Raw genomic sequence first — 18,607 nt, forward strand, 5'->3', positions numbered from 1 at the left:
CGCTCTTCCTCTCTACCCCTCAGCCTCCGTGCTGACGTTTTGACAATGGGGCTATTTGTGTCTGCAGCAGGGACCACCTAGATGCTGATAAAGCAGGGAGGAAGCCTAGTGCCTTGACCCGGAGCTGGCTTCCTGCTCATTCGTGTGCCAATTCCACAGTAAGAATGAATCCTGTTTGGGCAGTGGCACGGAAGGTCTAGATCCTGTACTTACTGTATCTCCTAGAGACCCTGCCTAACAATGGGTGATGTCACCGGCCCTAGGTTCTTGTGCCAAGCCAGCATCAGAGGCATTTAAAAGGAAGCAAAAATAACAAAATTCACAAAATGTTAGAAACAGCATGCCCTAAGGTCAATGCCCCGGTGACCAACCATCCCAGTTTGCCCAGGACTGAAGGGTTTCCCAGGATACAGGACTTTCAGTGCTAACACTGGGAAAGTTCCATCACACTGTGATGAATTGGTCACCCTGCTTTGGGGCCTGAGAACCTCTCCCTGCCCACACACAAAGACCAATGAGTGAGAGGGACAGGGATGGAAAGCTGACTTCCCCAGGGAGCGCACCGTTGTAGTCCACCCCCAGGGGAGAGTGTACAGGAGTTTGGGAAGTAGAACAGGAATCCAACCTATCAGGCTGGGCTTCAAGCCTGCAGGGGAGCTAGAGAGCTGAGTGGGGAAACTGAGGCACACCCCAGTCATGGATGTAACTATGGGAGGAAAGCTGTGACTTCATGAGCACCTGGGACGCAGGGCCAGGAGCAACGTGGCCATTACCGGCCTCCACATGCTGAGCCTCCTGACGCCCCGCAACATCCCTTCTACCATCCTCCAAATCTGAGACTTCCCTTCTCCCCCAGGACACAGTTGGAGGGAAAGGCAAAGACAACAACAAATATGGCAGCACGCAGAAGAGCTTTGCAGACAAGGGCCTCCCAAAACCTCCTAAGGAGAAGCTGCTGAAAGTGGAGAAGCTGAAGAAGGAGGGCAAAGGCAGACGCCCCCAGACCACAGGCAAGCCCCGGGCCCTGGCCCAGCAGCAGGCTGTGGTCCGAGGCATCACCTACTACAAGGCGGGCAGAAAGGAGATGACCGAGGCCATGGCTGGTGAGTTAGAGGAAGATTGGAACCTTGGGGAGTGGGGGCCCCTACAGGGACCCAGGGTCTTCTCTGCAGCCAGACTGCCCCAGATCTCAGCTCCATGGGTTACCTGTTGGTGCCCTTTGCTCGTCCATACAATGGGATAATCCCCCTCCTGGGATTGTTGTTGGGGATGAAATGATCAAATCAACACAAAGGGCCACTCAGTTCCTCTCCAGTAGTTATCGCTGTCTCCACCCTCACTGGCCTTTATCTTCTTCATTGAAAGGTGTGTGGAAGGTTCACTATGTACGTGCTGTACCTTCCGGACTTTCTGCCTAACACGGAGCTCACAGTCTAGTGGGAAAAAGCATACCCATAACCAGGCGGCTGCCTCTGGTGGGCGGGCGAAGGCAGGGACCAGACCAGGGTTCTGGGAAGTGACCTGGGGCCTTTGTGGCACCTCCCATTTCCAGACTGGCCTTGGGGTGGATGGCCTCTCCAGCACCTCCCACCCTTTTCCCCCCAAAGAAGAGCCCACAGACTCTTGTATCTTTCTTACAGCTCCCTGCGCGATCACAGTGAAGGACAACCAAATAATGAACCGAGAAACAAGAGACAAAAGTTCCAAGAGTAAAAAAAAAAAAAAAAAAAAAAGTTCCAAGAGTTCCCAAATTTCTGGGCCATCCCCACTGGTGTGGCTCCTGGTTCTTCCCCTGAGCCCCTCCCCAGATGCCTGCTCTCCTCTGATGTCCCTGAGAGGTGTCCCAAGCCTGCTCCCCCTTCCAGGGTCCTGCTGACCACCTCCTCCAGTGAGGTTCTCTGCCCAGCCCACGCCCAAGGGGGCCAGGGGTAGAACTGTGAGGGACCACAGTCTCCCAAGAGCTCCCTCAATTCTTGGCCTCTCAGGGCTCAGGGGCCTCTTCTCCCAGCTCCTGGTGCCAGCTACTGGCTCTGAGTCCTGCCAGGTCAGCCTAGCCATGGCAGAGAGCCTCTGACCCCTGGCCAGGGCTCTGCCCAGGAAGAGCTGCAGGCATCTGACTCTGCCAGTGAGGACCGTGGGAACAAGCCCCTGCCCTGGCAGGCTGCCAAGACTGGGCCCCACTGAGGCCTGCTGACCAGAGGGGGTGCCCGCATTCCCGAGACACTCCAGGGGCTGCTCCACAGCAGGGCCTGGCTAAACCCCCGTGCAAAGAGGAAGCCCAGCAGGGAGAGAAAAGGAAGAAGCCAGGTGATTGTCTTGGAGTCAAGGGGCCTCAGTGCATCTCTGGGGGCCACACCATCACGGTAACAACAGCACCATTCCTTTGTCTCTGGCATCACAGCCTGCTGAGTCCTTTCACACATGCTGTTGCCCTTGATCCAGCAGAGGAAACAAGCTCAGAGAGGCGAAGTGACAGCCTCCAGGTTTCACGGCGAGTTAGTGGGACTGGAACCCAGAGGCTGAGGAGTTTTTGTCCCCTGCTCTGTGCCACTGAATCTTTCCCTCCCCAGACCCCATCCATTCCAACCCAGGAAAGCGTGTGTCAGGGAGGTTGCAGAGATGGCCCCAAACCAGTCCCAGGGAGCTGAAAAAGCCCTCGTATCAGCAAAGCCCGTGCCAGCAGGAGGGGAAGAAGCGGGGGAGGGATGCCAAGAAAGCTGAGAGATGGGAGACAGGAGAGGAACAAGGGAGCAGGGGCAGAGAACTGGGGTCCAGAGGTGACGGGAAGCTGGCTGCACCTGCCCTTCCCTACCTGAAGTGGCAAATCCTGGGTGAGAGAAACTAGAGGGTGTTTCCAGGGCAGCGGACTAGGAGAAAGTCTGTAATATGGGAGCAAGGGTTTCTGCCTCCTGGAATTGGATCCAGGAAATGAAAGAATTGGTACAAAAGGGACATTTAGAGGGGAAAGGGGTCTCACATCTGGCACCTCATATTTGCCAGGATCTGTGCAAGTGTCTTGTGCACATTTTCCTCTAATCAACACAAGAGCTTGACGTGATGGACCTCATGACTCATTTCACGGAAGGGGAAGCCGAGGCCCACTGAGGCAGGGGACTTGGCCGAGGCCACTCATCTGAGGGGCCTATAGCCAGTCTGCTGACCATGAAGCCTTCCCCACCTCCCACTTTTCGAGGCCTTTCACTCCTTAGGGGCCACCCGCACGTCTCCCCCATGGCCCCAGCGCTGGGACCCGGTGGGCCTGGACCCTGGGCAGCGGCAGTGCTGCTGGGATGTGAGCACAGGGTCTTCTCTCCACAGACAACGCCCTCAAGGGCACTTCCTGGCTGGAGCAGCGGCCGCCCCGGGTGGAGGGCAGGCAGCCTGAGCCCAACTCAGCAGAGCGTGACGAGACTGGGCCCAGGGCCTTTGAGGGAGCGGACTTGGCCCCTGGCACCCCTGCCTCGGATCCCACCCCCACCCCTACCCTGACTCCCATCACCAGTCCCCTGCCCACCATGCCACCTTCACGCCCAGAAGTCCCCAGCCAAGGTGAGTAAGCCTCACAGCGGTCAGCAAACTACAGCCCGTGGGCCAAACACAGCCTATAGCCTGTTTTTGTACAGCCCTTGAGCTAAGAATGGTTCTTACATTTTTTAAGGGTTGTTAAAGAATATGGGACAGAAGTATGTGGTCTGGAAAGTCTAAAATGTTTGCTATCTGATCTTTACAGAAAAAGCTTGAAAACATTAACAGTGAAACAGGTAGTGTTTCCAACAAATTCTTATTAAAACGTCACCTAGAACCCCATCATCAAATCCAGCAACTATTTTCACTTCTGTATTTCCTCTGTCTAGTCTTTGGCCCTGTTTTTATCTCCACGTTTATAGTTTTGGCTTGTGTCTTTGGTAGAAATCTTCCTCATTAAGTCATCGATCGAGCCCGTCCTTCTGGAGAGCATCTTGGCTACCTGTGATAACAAGACAAAACCATTCCCTACTTTGGTCCACGTGCATTCCACTTCTAGGAATCTCTTTCCTAAAGGATCCATCAGATATGTGAACAACAGCTGCAGCTTAACTGGTTTCCTTGCAGCCTATTTCTAATGTCAGAAAACTGAAAATAATCTAAAGGCCTAACACTGAGGGGACTGGTTAAATAAATTCAAGGGCGCAGCTGTCTGGCGGCCTGGTGGAGCCTTGAGATCACATCATTAAAAGGCCATTTAATGATGTGAGAGATTGCTCAGTGGAAGGAAAAAACAGAATACCTAAAACTGTATATTCAGAAGAATCATGTTTTTTTTTTTTAAGTATGTCTGCGTGACTATACATTCAGAGAAGAAAAAGGAAAGGAAGGAAATACAACATGTTTAAAAATTTCTTTGAATAATAGAATTTTGAATGATTTTTATTTTCTCCATTCTCCTTTTCTGAATGTTCTGTGTTTTCTACAATGATCAGACATTGCTTTGATCACGAAGAAAGAAAAAAGAAATACATAAGGCTGCAAACAAAACCTCAGGAGGGATTTAAGTAAGACCCAGATAACGTTCCCAGGACTGTTGCTCTGGCTCAGCGTCTGTGGGTCTGTGTACCAAATGCTGCACCCCTTGCTCCCCACAGGCAGAGGGGCGAGCTGCGAGGGCACCCTCCGGGCCGTGGACCCCCCTGTGAGACACCACAGCTATGGGCGCCATGAGGGAGCCTGGATGAAGGACCCCGCTGCGAGGGATGACAAGATCTATGTCACCAACTACTACTATGGAAACAGCCTGGTGGAATTCCGCAACCTGGAAAACTTCAAGCAAGGTCAGGGACCCCTGTGATGGGAAAGAGGCAGGTGTGGGTAGCTTAGGGAGGGTCCCCCGTGGAGACTTGGCCCTCCTTTGCCTTGTGGTTTCCTGTGGTCCAGACTTCCCCTGACTGGCCTAGCTCTGAATGGTCAGCCACCCCAAGAAGAGGAGTCTGGGGGCACCCCCTATGTGCTGGCCCCAGGCCAGAAGCTGGAATGCAACAGCAAACAAGATGGACCGTGGTCTTGCCCTCATGAGTGTAATTTACTGTCAAGGGTAACAATACTTAGAATTTCCACTTGTTGAGTGCTTATTATGTGCTAATCACCAGTGTGTATCAGCTCACGGTATCTTTGAGGTGGGGGTTATCACCCTGTTTTACAGATGAGCAGAGCCCCAGGCCTTACAGGACCTTCAGGTCTGGGCAGGGAAGGGCAGAAATTTGGTTATCAGATCTGGAACATGATGAGGGGAAAGGGTCATTTAGACATGAGCTGCCCTCCAGAAATGCACAATCTGATGTGCATGGCAAAGGCTTCAAGAAACAATTTCAATATAGTGCTAGAGGGAGGCCTCGGGGGCTATGGGAACCCAGCCTGGAGATCAGGAAGACTTTCCAGAGGAGGTGATGCTGAGGCATTCCCCAGGCAGATAGGATGGGAAATGGCAGTCTAGGCAGAGGGAACAGCATGGGCAAACGCCCTGAAACAAAGCACAGGGGCTGGTAACAGCCTGCATCTAAATCCTGGCTGTGCTGTTCCACAACCAGTGACCTTGAACCCTCTGAGCCTGTTCTCTCCCTGGCAAATGGGATAATAATAGTACCTCCTTCATGGGACTGTCTTGATGGGATCAGATAACTGGCCCAGCTCCAGGCCCATAGCTCACTCAGTATCCTTGCTGGGCCACCCAAGAGCCCTGGCCCCTGGCCTCCCTGGTCCCTGGGGTGGGCTAGGGTTTTTTCGGGAAGCTCTGGTGTGACCTTTCGCCCTCCGCACGCAGGCCGCTGGAGTAACATGTACAAGCTGCCCTACAACTGGATCGGCACAGGCCACGTGGTGTACCAGGGCGCCTTCTACTACAACCGCGCCTTCACCAAGAACATCATCAAGTACGACCTGCGGCAGCGCTTCGTGGCCTCCTGGGCGCTGCTGCCCGACGCGGTGTACGAGGACACCACACCCTGGAAGTGGCGCGGCCACTCGGACATTGACTTCGCCGTGGACGAGAGTGGCCTGTGGGTCATCTATCCCGCTGCGGATGACCACCACGAGGCCCAGTCCGAGGTGATCGTGCTGAGCCGCCTGGACCCCGGCGACCTGTCGGTGCACCGTGAGACCACGTGGAAGACGTGGCTGCGGCGAAACTCCTACGGGAACTGCTTCCTGGTGTGCGGCATCCTGTACGCCGTGGACACCTACAACCAGCGGGAGGGCCACGTGGCCTATGCCTTCGACACGCACACGGGCACCGACGCCCACCCGCAGCTGCCCTTCCTCAACGAGCACGCCTACACCACCCAGATTGACTACAACCCCAAGGAGCGGGTGCTCTATGCCTGGGACAACGGTCACCAGCTCACCTACACCCTCCACTTCGTGGTCTGAGGGAGACCTGGGCTCACGGGAGAGGAGTGGCCGTGGGCATGGGGGGCTCCCCACAGTGACTCCTGCAAGGGACTCCCTCAGCAAATATTTATTTACTGGGCCCAGGCCTGGAGCTAGGTGCTAGGCAGTGGGCACAGCCAGCGTCAAGCTTCCTCAGCACTCAGTGGAGTAATAATCACTTCCACTTGCACAACACTGCCAAGAGCTGCATGTGCACTAACCCACTTCATCCTCCTGACACCCTTGGAGGTAGAGACAGTTAAACCCATTTAACAGGTGAGGACACTGAGGCCTCACTTTGGATCTGGCAAGCCCATTTTACAGATGACACCTGACCATGCTCTACCCTAACCTCTCCCCTACCTCCAACCCTCTCCCCTCTCCCCTCATTTCTCTTGTTCTCTCAAGTCTATCTCCCTTCCCCGGGGCTACTCAAAACCAGAGGCCTTTGGGACCAACACACTAGTGTTGGGTGGAGGCCCAGCTCTGCGTGCCACCCCAGGCCCCTGTTCTGACGGAGCTGTTGGTGGCCCTGGGGCTTTGGGCCCTTTGGCTAATGGGCTAATGTCCTTGTTCCATGCCTTTGGCCAGCCCCCCATCCCCACCCCACCCGCTGTCTGACCACATTCCAAACCTCCACAGTCATCCAGCCACTGAGCAGAAACCACACCCCGAGAAAAAATACCAGCCCCCGTTCCAAGACCCCCCCCACCCCGTACTCATTTTTATTTTCTCTTATTCTTCATCAGTGCCGTCATTTGTTTCTGCAGCAGCAGCAGCTGAGAAGGCTGCAGGCAGCTGCCTGCCAGCATTAACTCTACCAGGGTGGGGAACTGGGCCAGGCCCCGAGGCTCCCTCTCCACCCAGAAGTGCTGGCTTTGGTCACATACCCAGGCTGTGGGACCTCTCCCCAGTCCCTCCGAGAGCCTTTGCACCTGGGGTCCACCTCATCCTTTCTCTCTGGGCCTTTGAACCCACAACCTATACGCACTCAGGGATACCTCCAGGTCGGCCACGAGCAAGACCCTAGGCCTGAGGCTGGGTGGCACCAGGATGAGACAGGTTTCTCCTTCCTTGTCAGTCCTAACCTGGTCATTTGGTGGGCTGGCCTGGGGGACTGGGGGAGGCTAAGGTATGGGCAACCAGGTCCAGAGGAGGCTTCGGACCTTCTGGGTGCAGGGAGGGGTCAGAGGTGAAAGCTGGGAGGGAAGGAGAAAGGGATCTGTGGATCAGACTTTTCCTGGCTTCAGAGATAATGGTGCCAGGGCTGCCCCGAGCCCAGGACTTGGGGCTGAGGGTGCACAGGTGGGCTCCCCCGAGCCTCAGACCCAGCAGCCCTGGGGACAAGACCTTCAGGCCTGCCCCACATCTGCTTTGAACAGTACTTTTAGAACTGGAAGAAGTTCTCCGGTCTGACTCCCAATATCTACAAAAGAGAAACAGGCCCAGAAAGGTTTAGAGAACGGCTCAGGGCCACACTGGGAACAGGACCCAGCTGATCTCCTCTCAGAAGGGCTTTGTCTTTATCCTTTATTCTCCACGCTCAGAGGCAGCTAGGCAATAGACCACCCAGCACCCAAGTCATCCCAGCACCTTTGAGGGGTGTTTACTGCGGATCTCTACACAGCCCCGGACCCTGCTTCTTTCATCCTGTCCCCATGCCAGCTCCCAGGTATCTGTATATATGAACACCCAGCTGCCATGTTGGGAAATTCAGCTGCATACCCAAGAGTGTAAAGAAATGCATTTTGTGCAGAATACATTTCTTTCAGGCATTGTCAGGTGATGTTGTTTTGTTTAAGCCGTAACTCACTCCCGAAGTAAAGGGGAATGATGACGCCCAGCCAAGCAAGGCCTGACTCATAGTGGTGGACACATCCAGCCTCCCCTGCCCAACTGAACTCTGAGGGCTCCACTTAGAAACTCTTCAGGGGGCTGCAAGTCCCAGCGTTTCCCTTGGCCCTGGGTGTGGGTTTTAGAAGACTCTGTCTTTCGTGATATCACAGCCCAACCACGTGAGAAATGTTCAGGCTTCTCTCTCCCCATTAGTCTTAGAAAAGGGAAAGTTAGAATGGACCAATTTTGGAAAAGGACAAGCAAAATGGTTTTCTCGGGGAGAGGATGCTGGCTGCAGCCTCTAAACATTCACTAAGCCCCTTCTGTTTTCAGGCCCTTGTATGTGGGTTATGTTGTAGGTACAATTATTTTCCTCATTTTACAGATAGTCAAACTGGAGCCCAGAGAGGTTAAGTGGAGGCAGGGTCAAGTGGAAAGCCAGGTTTCCAAATCGGTAATATAACCTGAGCATCAACAGTGGGCTAAGCAAGCCATGTGCATATTCTTGCATCTTCACAACAGTGGAAGGTATGTACTCTGAGTGTGTCCATTTTACAGACGAGGAAATGAGGTGAAGGGACTTACCCAAGCACAGCAGCTTAGCCTGTAGCACAGTCAGGTTTTCAGGGCTGGTCAGCGCATGTTCTTTGCCAACTCTGTGTCACTCTAGCAGCAGCCCCAGAAATGGTGGTCGTTGCTTTTAACCAGTGTAGCCAAGCCACGAATTGCATCTACATAGGAGACCCAAGAAGGAAGTTGGGGTCAGTTTATAAAGAGCCTTGAATGCCAAACCAGAGAAAAGAAAATTCCAAGACAACTGGATTTTGTTCTATCGGTGGCGGGAGGCAGGGGAGAATTTTTGTTGTGGGATTTATTACAGTTGGTAACAGGTACTTCAAACAAAAAAGGAGAGGACTAGCTGTCCCTACCAACCTCAGCTGTGACAGCAAAGGAAGTTGTCTCCGGTGTTTCTGAACAACATGCTACGTGAAGGGGCTTTGGCTGCCACCTTTAAGTCCTCCCAAGAGATTTCTAGACCTTAATATTGACTTTGCTCTGTCTGGGAGGCAGTCCTAAAGGTGAGGCTGGGGGTTTTTCCTGGGAATGACTTGAGGGCTACTGAAAGCCCGTATGTTCTAAAGCACCTTTTCCTCCATGACAGCACTGGAAACCACTCTGGTGTCAGGAGGACACAGCACTGGATGGTTGTCAGGGAGCCCTGGATAGGAGTTAGGGAGAACTAGGTTAGAATCCAGCTATGCTTCTGACATGCTGCACAGAGGGGACAGATGTCAACTCCCTTTTATGGCTGGAGACCTGCAGCTTAGTGAGGACAAAGGGCAGCTGAGGGCCCAAGCAGTACCCTCCTAGAGCTAGAAGTCACCTTTACATACATGATCACTAATCCACCCAGGAACCCCAAGGTTGGCATTACTTTTCCCTATTACAGGGAGTGAACCTCAAGTTCAGAAACGTTAAGCAAACTGCTCAGGGTCACAAATCTAACAAGTAGTAGCGTCAAGAGTTGAACCAGGTCTGTCTTTACACCAAAGCCCAAAACTAACTATTGTTAGGAATTTTGTAACCAGTCAGGTTTTCTTCTTTGCTTTGGCTACTGGGAAGCTCAAAGTCAAATTTGAGATTATTTTTAACAATTGTACTGGGTCTCCTACTGGACTCTGGCTTTATTCTGGCTTTCTGCTTTTACCTTTACCCTGATCTCTTTATTTTTATTATATTGTATTTTATCTATTTTTGTAAATTTCCACAATACCTTTTTTTGCAACAAGGTGGAATATACCTAAATAAATACATGATCAAAAAGCTTGATTTAAAAGTCTTGACTAAATGCTATGGTCTGCATCCTTATCATAACACAGACATTTAATAACTTTAAAACAATACCTTGTTATGAGAATCGGCCTTGTTGCTAGAAACTGATCTGGATTATGAACGAGGGCAGAAGAATCCAACTCAGGCTGACAACCAGGCCCCTCCCAGTGAAGAGGAGAAGCAAGCCATTCCCAAAGGTATGCAGACACTACCTTGCAGCCCTGCCTTCAGCTGCAGAGAGAGAATCCCAGGGAGGGAGCCTTGAGCATCACTTAGTCCCATGTTCTCAAACTTCAGTCATTCATGTACAGACCCTCGTTGTGATCTTTGTCATTTCCCTCTACCATCTTCAGTATAGTTTACTATTTCTTTTTTCAATGATTTCATTCTTTTTACTAAAATAATTTTGTTTCAAAGGGAAGCTTTAAAAGCTGTCAGCAAAAACGAAAACAAAAAATCTTTAAAAAAAATTTTTTAAGTAGGAATATTACAATAGTAAAAAGAAAGCCAGTGACCACAAACACAAGGTGACCGGGATGCGACACAGAACAAGCAGCACTGTCACATCCCACTGGACACCATGCCGGTGAGGCCGGCCAAAGCGCTCTGTGTAAAGAGGAGGATTCGCAAATGTTCAGGGGACATAAAGGGCAAACCAGCAGCAAGTGGATATTGTCCTTGATGTAATCAGAGGGATGGGATTGGAAGGGAATAGCTTCTCCCATGTGACTTAATGGCCCTTCACGTGGTGGCTTAGGTACCTCCAAGGAGTTCTCAAACCACTGATGGGTGACTTGGATTTAGACTAGCTTCCCAAACACACACACACACACACACACACACACACACACACACACTCATTCTGCCAGGCCTTCCCTCCCTGGCCTCCGCCAGCTACAGGCCAGCCTCGGCAGAGCCCCTGCCTGGCCTGGTAGCTGGGCACTGTCCCTGTGGCCCTGGGCAATGACGAGGGTCCCAATCCCCACAGTACAGACAGGTCAGAAGCACAATGCCACACCTGCCATGGCAGAGGCTGATGGGAACATGTCCCCTCTCACAACTCAGACTCCACTAGGGCTGACCCTAGTCCCAAGCAAGCCAAACATGGCTGGGTTTGAGGTAATCTGGATCATGGCCTCCCCTCTCTGACCCCTCACCAGCACCAGTCCCATCTGCTCTCCACCCCATCCTCCCCAGCCTTTGCATCAGCTTTGCATCCCTCTGCCTGGTACACTGGTGCCTGTACCTGTGCATGGTTGCCTCCCTCTGGTCATTCAGGTCTCACCTTCCCCAGGGAAACTGTCCTTCAATGCTGAGTCTAAAGTCGTCCCCATCGGGCTTCCCTGATGGTGCAGTGGTTAAGAATCTGCCTGCCAATGCAGGGGACACGGGTTCAAGCCCCGGTCCAGGAAGATCCCACATGCCGCGGAGCAACAAAGCCAGTGCACCGCAACTACTGAGCCTGCGCTCTAGAGCCCACGAGCCACAAGTACTGAGCCCACGTGCCACAACTACTGAAGCCTGCGCACCTAGAGCCCGTGCTCCGCAACAAGAGAAGCCACTGCAATGAGAAGCCCACGCACAGCAACGAAGAGTAGCCCCTGCTCGCTGCAACTAGAGAAAGCCTGTGCACAGCAACGAAGACCCAAAGCAGCCAAAAATAAATAAATAAAATAAATTTTGAAAAAAATTTTAAAAATAAATAAAGTCGTCCCCATCACAAGCCCTCTCTTCTCTTCACTAGCAGGTATTTATTTATTAGTTTTCCTGCTTAGGGCCTGTCTCCTGTCACTGGAATCTGAGCTCCATGAAAGCAGAGCTTGCTCCCTACTTGTTCATCAGCACCTAGGAGACCCCCAACAAATGTCTGCAAATAACCGAGTGATCTGTCTCAGAACCTTGGGCAAGTTCATGAACAGTCTGCTGAGCAAGCCACCCTTGGTTCCGAGGTCATGGCCACTGAATGGGCCACACTTCTTTCATTTTGTTCGTGCAGCATATTTGTTGAGGCCATCCCTAAGTCAGGTTCCAGGCAGAAATGTCTAGAATGCAATCTCAGATCACTAAGGTTGGAGAGCAGATGGGATATTTCCAGTGACTCTCTCCATCTTGAAATTCTATGAAAATGAGAAAACCCATCTTCAGGAAAAAATACTCCATCTAAACACCCCATCCTGGGCTGCAGCCAGGGATCTGGGCAGCAAAAAAAGCTGTGGCGTTTCTGTTGTCTGTGGCAGTAATACTCTCACGTGCCAGGCACGCAGCCCTGAACCCCAGTTCAGTGTTTGAGGCAGCTCAACGGCCAACAGAGGCCAGAGGCTGCAGAGTTCAGTGAGCTTAGGCTGACCCTGACCAGCTTGGCTGACAGCATGACGTGCCAGAAAGAGCAGTGACAAGGCTTGTGCGGTCTTGCAAGCCCTAAGCATGACGCCCAATACAGGGTGGGCGTTCAGGAAGCAGTAGCTACTGTTGCCATTATAACCAGTTAATTCCCTGCTCAGAGCATCTGCCAGCTCTCCTGGCAGGTCTGTGTCATGCACCGCGGGCTATCCAATGTGACTGATGCCTGTGTGCCAGCCTTGCGGGCACCAAGCTGAGCGAGGCTCACCCCTCCCCTTGAGAACCTGCTGGGAGGTGGGGAAGCCAGATGTAGCCGCACGCACATGGTGTTCTTGGTGCTTTGAGAGCCGAGATCCTGAGGTCTCCGTGCCTTGCCAGGGAGTGTGGGCTGCTTCTGGAAACACAGAGGTGCCAACACCTCCCAACCTGCCTCCCTGTCAGAGTGAAGAGCCTCCTCTGGTCCCCTCTTGGTGTGGTCCTCAAAGGGGACCTCTCTCTGCCCTCTAGATTTTCTCCCTAGGACTTTAAGTCCTAAAGTTTCCCCTTGGCAGGTGGGAAATGAAGAAATAACAATAACTATCTATAGGATAGACATAGATATCTACAGCGTCCGGGTGTGTGCTCTGTGCCAGGCGCAGTGCCGAGTCTTTTTTTTTTTTTGTATTTATTTTTGGCTGCATTGGGTCTTCATTGCTGCATGCGGGCTTTCTCTAGTTGCAGAGAGCATGGGCTACTCTTCGTTGCTGTGCGTGGGCTTCTCATTGTGGTGGCTTCTCTTGTTGCAGAGCATGGGCTCTAGGCACGCGAGCTTCAGTAGTTGTGGCATGTGGGCTTCAGCAGTTGTGGCACACAGGCTTCAGTAGTTGTGGCTCGCGGGCTCTAGAGCGCAGGCTCAGTAGTTGTGGCGCATGGACTTAGTTGCTCCACGGCATGTGGGATCTTCCCAGACCAGGGCTCGAACCCGTGTCCCCTGCCTTGGCGGGCGGGTTCTTAACCACTGCACCACCAGGGAAGCCCAGTGCCGAGTCTTTACATCATTGCCCCATTGAATCCTCCCACTGACCCCACAAAGTAGGTACTGTTGCTGTCCACATTTCACAAATGGGGAAACTGGGGCACCAACTGCTATGTCACGTGTTCAAGGTCACACAGCTGCGGCACCACCCTCTCAAAACACCACACTGGTGGTTCTCAAACCCAGATCCCTTCAGAATCACTGCCAATGCCCAGGTGCCACCCCAGAACAACAGACCATGGCCTCTGGGGGCGAGGACTGAGATTTGGTCTGTTTTTAAAGCTGCCCAGGAGATCGTGCCATGCATTCAGGTTTGAGGGCTCCTGCCCTTCACCCTCCCACTGCTCAGAAGGAGCACCCCAGGCGTGATGGGGTAGATCTGTCAGACGCCAGGCTGCACCTAGGGAAGCACTCTCCTCTGGGCTGCCCCAGAAGGAGAGAGAGCAGGCCTTAGCGTGGCATGTCAGCCATTTCTCCCCAACAGGGCGACTGCGGGTGGGGGTGGGATTCCTAGGGCACAGAGCACAAAGGCTCCCTCTGCCCCCAGGCAGTGCCCAGATGCTACCCCACCCACTGGGTCCAGTCTAAGCTCTGCCCACAGCTGGGGCCAGCCCCTCGACCCCCTACATTCCAACAGGGACCCCATGAGGCAGGAACAGACAGGGCTTTCAGGATGCATGCCTGCCAGGGGGGATGAATTATTACCCCCCTGCTATGGCAGAATTATCTGCCATGAGCTCAGGGTGGCATTTCACGTGCCAAAGGTTGGCTGGGCCTGCCCTGGCCCTGGCCGCTTGGCTCCGGGGCCCTCATTCCAACTGTGCAAGGACAGAAGCTTTATTCTCTTCCACTGCAAGAGGCCTCCGCCCCTCACCATCTGTGCAGCATCCCCCTCAGTGATCCCCCTGCCCCCGCCCAGGGGCCAGGGCCTCCCTTCTCCATGGCTCAACACAGAGCGGATTAGATAGGGTGACTCCAAAGTCAAGTTTCCCAGGTCCTTTTAAGCCAGGGATTTTATTGACAGGGAAAGCCATTGTTCCCAAGATGTCCCACCCCAACCTGTCCTGCTTTCTGCATGAGGCCCTGACAGATCTGAACAGCTGCTGCAGCTGGAACAAGCTTCTTGTGGAAGGAGCCAGGGCTTTGGGAGCCAGACAGCCCTTGGTTTGAATCCCAGTTCTGCCACCTACCACCTACGGAACTTGGGCACTCTACCTGAAGTCTCTGGCCTCAGTTTCCTCCTCTGTAAAATGGGGATGCCAACCTTGATCTTCCAGGAATGTTGTGAGGTTGAAATGAGCTAATGGATGTGCAAAAGCACTGAGTGGGAGCACAGAGGGCATACAGCAGGGCAAGGCACAATGCATCATGAGGGACCTCAAAGACTGACTTGGGGTATCACCCTCGGTCTGACCCCCAGGGCCTAAGGTCGGGCCAGACCCAAAGTGAGTTGTCGGCAAATGTGAGCATATCCTCAAACTGATGCTCTTCCTTGCCTTCTGTAACAGAGAGTGGAGAGGGCAAATGTCTTTCATTCAGTGAGCCTACTTGGATTGATTGGTAGTGGTCGTCTATGGGAGCTGCCCACGCAGGCCCAGGACAAGTGAGGACAGTGAGGGATTAGCAATGTTTGCCATGAGAACAAGAAGTTTGGGTGGTGAGATATATGCTACGTTTGCCGTTTCTGTTATAGAACAAGGTCTAAATAATACTTCTCATTCCAGTTTTTGCCTGGGTTTGTGGAACGGCCTCTGCGCTGACCTTTCTGCTTGTCGTCCCTTCCTACCCTCTGATCGTCAGCTTTAGCTCCTAGAGTGAATTTTCTAAAATGAAAACCTGACCATTTCACTCCATTACCTGTCACTGTCCCATGGCTCCTCCCATTGCCCTGAGGATCCCAGGGCTGGCTTTTAAGGCCTCCATTCACCTTCTCAGACTCATCCATGGCCACTCGCTTCCAAATATCCCAACCTCAAGCCCCATCGATCTGAGGGCCTTCAAGAACCCCAGATGTGAGGATCCGAGGCAGCTTGGAAAGTCAAACCCAAAACCCTGTGCCCAGACTCACAAGATCAGAGGGGTAGCCAGAGAGTTCACTTCATTTACCACCAGTGAGTCTAACAAACCAGAGGGAGCTGGTAAACTTCCAATGGATCCTAAAGTGCAGTTTAGCAAAGCTGTCACCTGCTCACCCTTAACCACACTGATGGGATTAGTCCGGAGTCGCCCCTGCAGAGGGGAATTTACACTGCTCTGTCTCCTGATTGCCCATTCCAAGACAAATCTCCTTGGCAGCCAGACACAGGGTAGAGGCTTCCAGGCACCGCTGGGTCCAAAGCTTTCTAGTCCAGGGTCCAGGCATGTGTGAGGGCCCTTGCCCCACTGAAGGCCAGTGGGCTTCCTCCTCATTCCCTCTCAATTCCAACTCTTGCTATTCCCCTGAAGACAATCAGATATTTCAGTCTTTCAGTTTCACAAACTCCTACCCTATGCTCCTGCTCTGGCCAGGTACGGAGATGAGCCTTGGGGATTCAGAGATGGCGCAATGCAAAAGTGTTCAGTGGACACTGTCAGTGAGCCAGACAGGAGGGGCTGATGATCAGGGAGCATAACCAGTGCCACATGGCTGAGGAATGAGGAACTCATAAACAAATCTCCATTTGTTTCTAAAAGATTGGGATGTCGACTAAAATGCTAAGGAAGAGTCTAGACTTGCTGAAGAGGCAAGCACATGAATGAGTTCCTTAAGGGAAAATAGCTTCTTTAAAGAAAAGAATCCAAACAGGTTTTTTTTTTTTCTTTCCTTTTTTCTGTTTAACTTTTTACTTTGAAATAATGACAAAGTTATAGAAAAATTAGAAGAGTAGCACAAATAACTCCTAAATACTCTTCCCCTTGATTCACCAATTATTCACATTTTGTGACATTTGCTTTATCATTCTATGTACAGCTTTTTTCTGAACACTTGAGGGTAAGTTGCAAATATGATGCCCCTTTTCCCCTAAGTACCTCAGTGGATATTGCCTAAGAACATGAACATTCAGATAACCACAGTACAATTAGCAAAATCAGGAAATTTAGAGATGACATAAAATTATATCTAATCTACAGGTCTTATACAAATTTGGTGAAGCTTAGAGCAGTTTTTTTTCCAGTTCAGGATCCAATCCAGAATAACACATCACATTTAAGTCTCCCTTAACTCTAGAACGGTTCCCCAGCCTTCCTTTGTCTTCCATGACATTGCCATTTTTGAAGAGTACAGGTCATTTATTTTGTAAAATATTCCTCGATTTTCATTTTTCAGAGATTTCCTCATGATTAGATTCAGGCTATGCATTTGGGGCAGAGATACCACAGAAATGATACTATGTCTTTCTCCACACATCATATTAAGAAGCACTTGATGTCAATTTGCCCTATTACTGGTGATGGTTACTTTGATCACTTGGTTAAGGTGGTGTCCACCAGTTTTATCTACTGTACAATCCCTATTTTCTCCTTATAATTAATAAGTAATTTGCACGGAAGTACTTTGATGCTATATAAATATTTTATTTCTCATCAAGTTTTCACCCTCTAATTTTAGCATCTTGATTTTTATCTACATTAATTATTTCTCTGATGATTGCAAAATTGTGACTTAAATTTTTCTATCATTATGAGTCAGCGTTCTACTGAAAGAAGAGCTTACAGTATACGTACATACAGTGGATGATGGGCACATGAATTCTTATCTTATTCAATGGGTTATAATTCATTACTATTATTGGGACTTCCCTGGGGGCCCAGTGGTTAAAAATCTGCCTGTCAATGCCTAGGACATGGGTTCGATCCCTGGTCCGGGAAGATCCCACAGGCCGTGGAGCAACTAAGCCCATGTGCCACAACTACTGAGCCCGTGTGCCACAACTACTGAAGCCCGCACGCCTAGAGCCCGTGCTCCACAAGAGAAAGGCCACGTGCAGCAACAAAGACCCAACGCAGCCAAAAATAAATAAATTTCAAAATTCATTACTATTATTATTTACTTGATAACCAAATTGTTCCAGATTTGGCCAGTGAGAGCTCATTCAAGGTGGCTGCTATGTCCTTTTGATGTGTCTCTCTTATTCGTTGAGCACTTCCTTATTTTCTGACACAAAAGGATGCTCTAGGCTCATCCTATATTTTCTCTGGCCTTGCCCAGGAACCAGCCATTTCTTCTAGCAGCTCTGGTTTCCCCGGGGGAGGATGGTATTGTGGTATTTAGAAGCAAGGAGCTGGGCACAGCTGGGCTCACTGTTCGCAGGGTATCATTGCTTCTAGGTCCTCTCAGTGGATAGAACTAGGAAACACAAACACGTATAAATATGAATCCAAGAGTTCATACTGATGCCTCCAGTTCCCATCCAATACCACAGCGTTCTTCCTGGCCTTCCCCATTTCCTGTTTGTATGTCCCTTCTACAACAGTGAGAAACCTGCCTCTCAACATCCTCAATATATTTCACCTTTTACTCAGTCTGCCAATGCACAAAGACTAGTTTCAGAATTAGTTACTATGAAAAACAAGCCCATTAGGTAGAGTTCAGTATTTGTCTGCAATTCTTTTTATCTTCAGACTGAGGGTATATATCAAAGTTCTGTGTTCAAAAGTTACTTGGGGTGCTTGCAGTACAGATACTAAAATTGGAACAATACAGAGAAGATTAGCATGGCTCCTGCACAAGGATGACCAAAAAATACTTAAATTAGTCCTTTTTTTCACTTCAGGGTGGTTTCTTATTCATTTGAAACATAATTCAATAATTTACAAATACAGGGCTTCCCTGGTGGCGCAGTGGTTGAGAGTCCACCTGCCGATGCAGGGGACACGGGTTCATGCCCTGGTCCAGGAAGATCCCACGTGCCGCGGAGCGGCTGAGCCCGTGAGCCATGGCCGCTGAGCCTGCGCGTCCGGAGCCTGTGCTCCGCAACGGGAGAGACCACAGTAGTGAGAGGCCCGCGTACCGCAAAAACAAACAAACAAACAAAATAATAATAATAATAATTTACAAATACAGAGCTACTTCATTAGAGATTTTTACTTCCTCCCATAGCCTGTTTTAGTTCTCTTATAAATAACATGTAACTACATTTTCTTTTCCCCACTTTTTTCAGCTTGTCTTCTTGTTTTTGTTTTAATAAAGGAAATTAACCCATT

General features: G+C 51.0%; 1 protein-coding gene across 1 annotated transcript in view; it reads left to right on the forward strand.

Moving 5' to 3' along the window:
- OLFML2A (olfactomedin like 2A) overlaps nt 1–6,685 on the forward strand; it is a 24,168-nt gene extending 17,483 nt beyond the window's left edge. Inside the window, exons 5-8 of the mRNA XM_007450252.1 lie at nt 857–1,103; nt 3,319–3,549; nt 4,623–4,808; nt 5,795–6,685. Of these exons, the coding sequence (XP_007450314.1) occupies nt 857–1,103; nt 3,319–3,549; nt 4,623–4,808; nt 5,795–6,399 (1,269 nt within the window). The 3' untranslated portion in view covers nt 6,400–6,685. The remainder of the gene's footprint in view (nt 1–856; nt 1,104–3,318; nt 3,550–4,622; nt 4,809–5,794) is intronic.
- The last annotated feature ends 11,922 nt before the right edge of the window (nt 6,686–18,607 follow it).

The sequence above is a fragment of the Lipotes vexillifer genome, unplaced genomic scaffold, assembly GCF_000442215.2.
Source record: "Lipotes vexillifer unplaced genomic scaffold, Lipotes_vexillifer_v1.1 scaffold890, whole genome shotgun sequence".
Taxonomy (NCBI): Eukaryota; Metazoa; Chordata; class Mammalia; order Artiodactyla; family Lipotidae; genus Lipotes; species Lipotes vexillifer.